Source organism: Microtus pennsylvanicus, chromosome 19 (genome assembly GCF_037038515.1).
Source record: "Microtus pennsylvanicus isolate mMicPen1 chromosome 19, mMicPen1.hap1, whole genome shotgun sequence".
Taxonomy (NCBI): domain Eukaryota; kingdom Metazoa; phylum Chordata; class Mammalia; order Rodentia; family Cricetidae; genus Microtus; species Microtus pennsylvanicus.
Window position 1 is genome coordinate 3,296,565 of NC_134597.1, and position 9,860 is coordinate 3,306,424.

General features: G+C 43.9%; 1 protein-coding gene across 1 annotated transcript in view; it reads left to right on the plus strand.

Annotated features, from left to right (window-relative positions):
- Positions 1-9,004, plus strand: part of Asb4 (ankyrin repeat and SOCS box containing 4) — a 41,216-nt gene extending 32,212 nt beyond the window's left edge. Inside the window, exons 4-5 of the mRNA XM_075953704.1 lie at positions 5,842-5,955; positions 6,883-9,004. Of these exons, the coding sequence (XP_075809819.1) occupies positions 5,842-5,955; positions 6,883-7,071 (303 nt within the window). The 3' untranslated portion in view covers positions 7,072-9,004. The remainder of the gene's footprint in view (positions 1-5,841; positions 5,956-6,882) is intronic.
- Positions 9,005-9,860: the final 856 nt, after the last annotated feature.

Below are 9,860 nucleotides of genomic sequence, written 5' to 3' on the forward strand. Positions count from 1 at the left end.
TCTGCTTCTATGATGGCCGAGCACGCAGCAGCCTTTCACCTAGGAATCTGCTTCTGAAGCACTTCCTCTACCACTGTTATAATCACCCTAGCAACCACCCACCTGTACGTATCACCCACAATAGACAATGTGCACACTGCAGACCTTTACGTCACTATTGTACCAGGCTGTACCGAGAGCTGCTCCGTCCTTCCAAACCAAGTTTATATTTATCTCAGATTTTAACTAGTGATGGTCCTTGTCTCTGGATACCTGCTGAATATGTCTACAAGGCCAAGAATCTGTAGGCACTTAACTGTTACTTTTTTTGTAATTTAGCTGGGTGTTGGTGGCACATCTTTAATCCCAGCACTCGGGAAGCAGAGGCAGGTGGATCTCTATGAGTTTGAGGCCAGCCTGGTCTACAGAGCGAGTTCCAATACAGGTTCCAAAAGCTACTGAGAAGTCTCTTCTGCAAAAGTCAAAAGAACCCCCCCCCAAAAAAATACCAAAAAAAAAAATCCAAAACAAATACTTTTTTTTGGTAATTTCTCCTTTCTTGCTTTTCTTTTTTATCTTTACTTTGTCATCTATTGCTTATTTATTTTAGATTTAGACACTCTGCTCATAACAAGGACAAAATATCTATAAAAAGAAATTTGAAATCAGATTTTGGTCTTGCTACTTCAATAAGGGAGTGATTGAATAAATTGCTAGCTTCCTAAGCCCCACTTTCCACGTCTGTGAAGTGGGCATTCTTGGCTTAAATTCTTTGGTAACACATGAACTGCATGTGAACACAGTCCTTTATCAGGAGGATGTCTACACCTGCTCAGAGTACACCACGCATGTACTTAGAAGATGCGACCAGACATTTCTTCCTCTTTTTCTTGAGGGGCTGCCAGTCCTGGCAGACTGGCACCCATTTCTGACCTTCACTGTCTGTCTGTCTGTCTCTATAACCACCTCCTATTTCCCCTCCTTGAACCCATTCACACCTTCCTGGGTTCTTATTACCTAGAGCGGAGTACCAGACCAAGTACACTGTCTCTTCCTGGGTTCTTATTACCTAGAGCAGAGTAACAGACCAAGTACACCATCTCTTACTGGGTTCTTATTACCTAGAGCGGAGTACCAGACCAAGTACACTGTCTCTTACTGGGTTCTTATTACCTAGAGCGGAGTACCAGACCAAGTACACCATCTCTTACTGGGTTCTTATTACCTAGAGCGGAGTACCAGACCAAGTACACTGTCTCTTACTGGGTTCTTATTACCTAGAGCGGAGTACCAGACCAAGTACACCATCTCTTACTGGGTTCTTATTACCTAGAGCGGAGTACCAGACCAAGTACACTGTCTCTTACTGGGTTCTTATTACCTAGAGCAGAGTACCAGACCAAGTACACCGTCTCTTCAGTGCAGCTCACTTCAGAAAGTAGACTTTGGTGGGCTGAGGAACAATCAAGAACACTTGTTGCTCTTGTGGAGGACCCAGGTTCAGTTCCCATCAACCATGTTGGGTGACTCCCAATAGCCTGTAACTTAGCTCCTTGGTATACATATGCGTATGCTCGTTAAAATTAATATAGTAAAATTTTAAAAAAGTTTATTCACTCTCTTTGTGCCTTCACACCATTTCCTTGCATGGACAAGGCTGGAGGGGGATATAGGTGATAAAGGTACCAGGGCGGTGTGCTGTCTCGCTCTGTCGGTCAGTTACAAGTCTCCTCACAGCTTTTTATTTTATTTTATTTTATTTTGAAAATTACGTGAGATATTTGAAAACTGGTTGGCATGGCTCCTGGTGCATGGCAGCCTTCAGTAAAGAATGCTATGGGTCTCAACATGGCATCAAACATCTTTGAGTGCTAAATCATTGCTGTGGCATCCCCAGCTCAGGGATGGGTGCTGTCGGGACAGTGCCCGGAGCCCGAAAGCCGAGCTCAGCCCGGAAGCTCACTGCTGAATGAGCGAATGTCGCAGGTCTCTCGAAATCTAACACTGCCCCTCCTCACTCCCTTCTTAATGCTAAAGTAGTGAGAATAGACATTCAAAGTGCTTCTGTTTTTCAGTAAGCATCTTGGGAGTTTGTGGAGGTCTGAAGTCTTTCCCACATAGACGGTCAGTTCTCTGTTACTAGAAAGAGAGGTCTAGTGATGCCGAGCACAGTCTCTACTTGGCCATGTACCTGCGGCCACCTTGAACACCTTCCCCTAACTTTGCTATTTGAATCGTGCAGGTAGAAGCATGAATTATTCAGAAGCATCTAAACAGAGTGGCTGTGGCATGCCCACCAGTCTGGTGAGAGTGTTCAGCCAGTTCCCCTGTCTTCCTCTTCCTTGTCCTGTGTGCATTTGGGGCAGGGTAAGAGCTGCTAGCCCTGAACTGGCCCTGCTGGCTCCTCCAGCCTTTACAATAAGTACACAGTCTTGTGTCTCAAGGAACGCTGGCTGCATCATCAATGTTTTCCTACTTGGTTTTGCTTGCTCCTCTAGCTTCCTTGGTCTGGCTGATGGCTAAGGAGATTTAACGTAGACCTGGCTGCTATTATCAACCATTTTGTTGCTACCCTTCAGATGTGTATATGAACGGCAAAGTGGAAGAAAAACTATTCAATTTACTATGCAGATGCCCGAAAGTGATTTAGAACACTGCTCCACAGCCCGACTCTCCTAAGAGAAAGTCATCCTTAAGACAGGCTAATGACTGCCTCATTTATCCAGAAGACAAAGTGATTTGTTCTCTCCTGGATGGGGAATTCAGTTTCCTTATTTACAAGGAGCAAGGTCACAGCTGCAGATGCTGTCTTCCTGATGCAAAGTGGATGGGGAGAGGGCGCATTCCACCGAGAGCCACTGTATAAATTATATAAGAGAGATGGTGGGGGTGGGAGAGATAGGGTCGGCGATTGCCTTCCAGGCTACCAAAGGACATTTGATTGTTCGTTCTTCCAACATAATTCAAAAGGAAGCGACACCCCAGGGAGCAGAAATTGAGATTTCTTGTAGGACAAGAAAGACATTTTTTTTTTCCCTAGGGAAGGGAAAGATAATGTGAGGATTTGGGGGAGGTAAGGATGATTTCTGCCACTGAACAATATTGTGTGTGAAGGCCATTGCTCAAGATTCCCTTGAAAGTAAGTGGATTTTTGTGTGTACAAGAATATAGCACCATACAAGATTCAAGGTAGCTTTAGGATAATTTCTTACTGAAGTGTCTTACAAGTGGCATTTGAAAAAGTTGGGGGACGATCTTTAATCTGTGTGTGTGCATGTGTGTGCGTGTGTGTTTCTCTCTCTCTCTCTCTCTCTCTCTCTCTCTCTCTCTCTCTCTCTCTTTGTGTGTGTGTGTGTGTGTAAAGATACTATATAATACTATTCAGGCACGAATCGATTGTCCCATTGATATCTAGGCTTAGGAAAACATTTTCCTGATCAGCCATGGCAGAAGCTGATGTCTACGGTCTAGAAGCTCCTGCTGTAGCTAATTTCAGGCTACATGTGACAAGTGGGGGAGACAAATGCAATAGATGTGGTGACCTTAGAGCCCTCCTCTCCTTTCTGTAATGTCGCTTGCACATGGCTCTATTCATTCTCACAGTATCTACTTGTTCCTGAACTCCCTGGAGCTGGATTTCATCACAAACTATTTAGCAGAAAAAAATTCAAGTTCCCTTGTCTCGTGTTTTCATGAGGCAAGTTCTGGTAAAATACTGCCTCCGCCCCAGCCTGTGTTTTCCACTTTGCTATTCTGTTCAGTCGACTGAGAGATGAAGGAGACTGAGTTGTCTTACTGAACCTCAGACTTAGAGAACACAAGACATCTTTGTTAGTCAGGGTAGCAAGACCCCAGAAACGAGCTCGGCTCCCAGAGAAAGACCTGCAGTCAGAGGGCAGAAAACTCATTTCAGAGTGCAGTTTCAGAAGCTCTATGTGGCTGATAGTTTAACAGTGTGTGTAATGAGCTTTCCACAGTGAAGATGGCTTTCTGATCTCCAATTGTTGGTCATCCTCATCTTACTTTTAATGGGTTCTTTATTCGTAAGGGAATGTTACTTATGGGACCACTAAAACACTGAATGCTCCAGCATAGAAGGCCTCAAAGGCGAGAATGTGTCATCCCTTCCATCCACCATCCTCAGTTATCCCACAAGATCTGCTTCACACCCTTTTCAATTCACCTAAACATGGTGGAAGAACTTTGGTGGGCATGGAAGGTCTCAAAGGCGAGAATGTGTCATCCCTTGCATCCACCATCCTCAGTTATCCCACAAGATCTGCTTCACACCCTTTTCAATTCACCTAAAAATGGTGGAAGAACTTTGGTGGGCATAGAAACTTCTGTGGAGGGTTGTGTGTGTGTGTGTGTGCGTGCGTGTGCGTGCGTGTGTGCGGTGGTGTGTCAGGGGTAAGGATTCAACATGGAGAGGAGTCTTGGCAAAAGAAACGGGCATTACAAACTGTGGCATCTGTAGAACTCGCACAAATATTCCTACGTACAGCAGAGACCAGTGGAGAAGGCGCCATGGGAGGCCACACTGACGCTAACCAAGAGCTTCCTTTCCTCTCACTCTGCCTCAGCCAACCTGCAGAGAGGTGATGCATTACTGCACACATACGTGCATACGCACACATACTTACACATACACACATGTAGGTGGAGCCTCATCCTTCATTCTCAGCCTCTTAGATCTGAAATGATCACACGGAAACTATATTATTTGCAATACTGTTTGGCCAATAGCTTAAGTGTATTTTTAGCTAGCTCTTATATTCTGAACTAACCCATCTCCATTACTGTGCATCATCAGCCAGAACTTGGAAACAACCTAAGTGCCCCTCAACCGAAAAATGTATAAGGAAAATGTGGTACATTTACACAATGGAGTACTACACAGCTGAGAAAAATAATGACATCTTGAAATTTGCAGGCAAATGGATGGAGCTAGAAAGCATCATATTGAGTGATGTAACCCAGACCCAGAAAGAGGATTATCATACTTACTCACTCATAAGTGGTTTTTAAACATAAAACAAAGAAAACCAGCCTACAAATCACAATCCCAGAGAACCTAGACAACAATGAGGACCCTAAGAGAGAAATACATGGATCTGATTTACACGGGAAGTAGAAAAAGACAAGATTTCCTAAGTAAATTGGGAGCATGGTGACCATGGGAGGGGGTTGAAGGGGAAGAAAGCAGAGAAAAATGTAGAGCTCAATAAAATCAATTAAAAAAATCATAACTAACATAAAAAAAATCTGTGCATCACCACAAGGTTGTGGCCTACCAGCATAGTTTTGGCTGACTCCAGCAAAGGCATCTGTCTCCTGTGGCAGCTACATGTCTTCTCCCTGACTTTGCTTACTCTCTCTCTCTCTCTTTCTCTATCTCTTTCAGTTAAGCCATTGGCCAAAAGCAGCTTTTTTATTAACCAATGGCAATAAAACATATTCACACCATACATCGCCACACACACACACACACACACACACACACACACACAGAGAGAGAGAGAGAGAGAGAGAGAGATGTGGTACACAAAGCGCCACAGACCTTTCTACTGTCCAAGACGTCTGCTCCTCCCTGAGACCAGAACTGACTGGCTCCAGTCCATACAGCTCTCTGGCGTGGAATTAATGCATTTCTTATGTTTAACTTTTTTTTCAACTCTATTCTTAATGTTTCACCGTTGGTGTGTGTGTGTGAGGGCAGGGTACACTGAGTATCCCAGGTTGGCCTTGGACCCCAATCCCGCTTCAGCCTCCTTGGAACGGTGATGGTAGGCGTGCCCTGGTTTGTGGGAATTTGACTCACGTGCACACGCTAAGTGACCACCCCCTCTGTTGTCCCTGCAGGTGATCCAGGCTTGCCACTCTTGCCCCAAAGCCATCGAAGTTGTGGTCAATGCCTACGAGCACATCAGGTGGAACATGAAGTGGAGGAGAGCCATTCCTGATGACGTCCTGGAGGTAAATAACCCACCACTGAGAGCTGCCCGACGTGTTTCACAGCACGCAGCCTTCCAATGTAAAACAATGCTTTGGAGAGTGCTTTCCAAGTTTTCTCAGATGTAATGCAGCAAAGGATTATAAAAATACAAGAAGGAGAGTGTAAATCTCTTCCTGTGTATGCCTGCCAAACAGGTGATACTAAGGAGTCTCGGGGAATTTCTCTGAAAGAATTTGAATAACTATATGAACGTAGCAGTTTTATCTTTCATCAGTTTGAATGAGTTAAGTGATAATAGGTGGCATTGCTCATTCAGAATTTTGTTCTGAAAAAGTATGGTGTTTTATGTGGATATTTCACACACTTTTATCTAGGACGAAGCAGGAAACAGTGTTTCGGAGTCTGCAATGAGCCAGGCAAAGCCCCTGGAGCCATGCCCTCTCCTGTGGACTTCGATCCATGTGATAACTAGTCCTTCCCACAGAACATCCTGTTCTTGACTTTAGAAGTCAAGACTGTGTCAAATACATGGGAGATACCAGGCACAAAGTTCTCCGGGCTTAGAGGCCAATAGCTTCGTTGTTTAATCTTACTCTGCTACTTATTAGCTCTTTAACCTTTGAAAGTTCCGTGCCTGCTAGCCACTGCTAGCGGATATTCCCAGGTGCAGAAAGAACATGCTATGATATCGAGCTAAATTAAAATTGCCATTTTGGTTTGAAGTGGTTCGGCCAGTTCAGGCATGTCTGAACAGGTTTGTGAATGTGTTTGCCCCTTCTCTTACCAGCACTGCCATGCCTCACTTTCTGACCTTCCCAGTTTAATGTCGGAGACCCTGGAGAACTATTGCTGTGTGTGAAGTAGAGACGCATGTGCCGCTGTGGATTTCACCTTTGTATGTTGTGGAGCCTTCCTTGAATTAAGCTCCCTTTTGCTTTGCTTTCCAGAAACACTGGGATTTCTACCACTCTCTCTTCAAAGTGTGCTGCAACACTCCCAGGACCCTCATGCATTTATCGAGATGTGCCATCCGGAAGGCGTTGAATGAGAGATGCCACAACGCAATTCCTCTGCTGTCCCTCCCCTTGCGATTGAAGAAGTACTTGCTTCTGGAACCAGAGGGAATCATTTATTAAGTCTTAGGAGACAACAGTTCCCAATCCTAGATGTTTAAGTGGGCTTGCTGGGTAGGCACAGTTTGCATACATAAAATGGTACTTGGGTTGATTATATCACTTTAGGGATTACAGAACACTTTACACACAACATGTCATTAATCCTAGAGTAGCATGCTGTGGGAAAATAAGCAAGTCAAGTTAAGGAATTTTTAAAGACATGACTGCATTTAGAAGGCAGGCGCCGACATAGCAGAGATAACATGTATAGTGACAGCTTTTATTAGATATCCTGATGTGTTTTGTGAATCTTCCACACATGATCTCATCTGAAAAGGGACCCACGTTTTCTTACAAACTAATCTCATTCTCCACATTGTCAGTAATAGGTTTACATGACTTTTAATTTTCAGTGTATCAGGTTTTGTGAACGGCTTCTTGGGCTTGCTGTCTCCTGCCGATGAGCAGTGCGCAGACATCACTGTTACTAGTGTTAGAAATGCCTCCTCTCCAAATTAAGGTCATCTACCTTCTTTTGGTGATAAAAGCACAGGAGTGCAATGGGAACAAGATAGAAATGGGAGAGAGAGCGCAGTTCACTGTATAGTCAAGAAATAGACATTTCAATTTGAGCATACTCACTGAGCCGGATCCTGGAGCCCACAGATGAGCCAACAAGGACTTCTGTCCTCCAGGGTCATATCTTTAAAAGAGGATCCAGACGTCCAAGCAGGTGACTGCAGTGTGAGGTGGCGGGGCGAGAGTACAGGTGCAGACCCGTATCTAGCGCTTACCTTTCTGACGCGTGCTTTTGAGCTTGAAGTGTGGGCTTTCTTTTCCTTTGAGCCATGAAGACAAAGCATGGAGAGTTATGTAGAGGGACCTGCTACTGTTGAAGTAAATGTCTTTGAGTTTCTCCATATAATCCAGTCAGGTTTAATTTTGTATGTTTTCCTACTTAATACCTCCACAGACTCTGAGAAAGATATTCTACACCCTGGATCCCATGTAGATGAGAAAGAAGTTTAGAGAAGTGGGTAAAGGCACGTGTGAAAAAAAGAACTTAGCTGATTTTCTTGTCTTCTCAAGGATTAGACTGATATTTCAGAGCATCTTAGCTGATAGATACGAAAGCTGCATTTTAACAATGGCTCCTGTTGACTATAAGCAGAAAGACCTTGAAATGGCAAAACTTTAAGAAGCATAGAAAGAAACATGTTGTTTAAGACTTAGTGTTCCCTAATAGAATCCTGCTGATAGGCTGCTTGGACAACTCTGCTTCACACATTTGCTTCTCACTGATGGAGTTAGATTAGTTTATTGTCTCTGGGCACTGATTCTTTAGCAGTTAACGTAGTAGTAAACTGTAGACTTTGTGCCTACTCTCGTGGGCAGACTTTAACTTGTGTGTGGCCTTGCTTCTTGTGTGTTGTGGGACCTGTGGTGTTGACTAGAGATGATGTAGCTCCTCACTTAGCTTTGTGAATTGAAACCCCCACTTCCAGTGTTGTGTAGAAAAACCTGTAGGTTGACATGATCATATTTTTGAAGTTGCAGTTTAATGTATTCTGTATAAAACAAGATCTCTATCACGGGACATAATGTTCAATTTGTAGATGACACATAAGAAGTGGACCGAGTGTTCTTTAGAACATAACCCAGAATATTCAAAGGATTGGACTTTTCTCTTCATCACCAGGAACACACTGGTTGAAAAGTCTGTGGTAGACTGATTGGTAACAGGTAAAACGGGACGGAGGACAATCAGGAACGGTGTTCCTCACATGGAGAGATGGAAGGGTTTGTCACCGTGTTGCTGTGTTGGAATGTTTGCCTCAGTTGAGCATAGAATACGTGGCTACTTGTTTTGAATTGCTTGTGCGTGGATTTACTGTGATTATCTCTGTACTTTGACCTTGAATTTCGAGATCTTAAATAAAGCTTTGGTGTTCCATCTCATTGTGGTGAGTTATTTATCAGTAAGCCTCATTTTCCCTCACACAATACTGACTCTTCAACAGGGAAACAGGAAAAAAATTGCTCGTTTCACTGCTTCCTTCAACATTAAGAAAGAGCGGCAGAATCAAGAACTGGACCTGCTAACAAAGAGTGTGTTTAAAAGAAAGGTGAGGGAGAAATGTAGCTGGAACAAAATAAAATGGAGGCTACTGCTGTTTTAGTGAGTGTACGTTAACAATAAGAAGTCAATTGAACTGAATGCGTCTGGTCCACTTCTCACCGTCCCTGGCTTCCTGTGCTTTCCATTTCCCTCCATTCTCACTGTTTACTTTACCCTGGACAAAGCAACAGAGGAAATTGTACCTTCATGACGCCTTTGTGCTTTCTGGAAGAGTGGTCTGTAAACAGACATCTATCGTCCCAAAGAAAAATAGCTCTCTTCAGAGTGTTCCATGAGAGGTGGCAGCTTCGATACGAGGAAGAGCCTCCTCTCTGGGCTTCTGGCCTTCCTCCAGATACACATGCCTGTGCTCCTCTTTAATCACCCAGGGTTACAGCTCTATGTGGCCTCCCATTTGGAGTTCAGGAGGTTCTGATACTAACACAGTAGCCAGAAGAAGATGGGGCAGTGTGTGTGTGGGGGGGGGGTGGTAACAAACCATTTGCAGTGAGTTATCATCTGGGGTAAGACATGTTCCATCTTGGCTATTCACCTGATGACCGTGACAAAATCATGAAATTCTGGCTTCATACACTTTTTGAAACTTTTTTTTGTTTTGTTTTTTTGTTTTTTGAGACAGGGTTTCTCTGTAGCTTTGGAGCCTGTCCTGGCACTAGCTCTTGTAGACCAG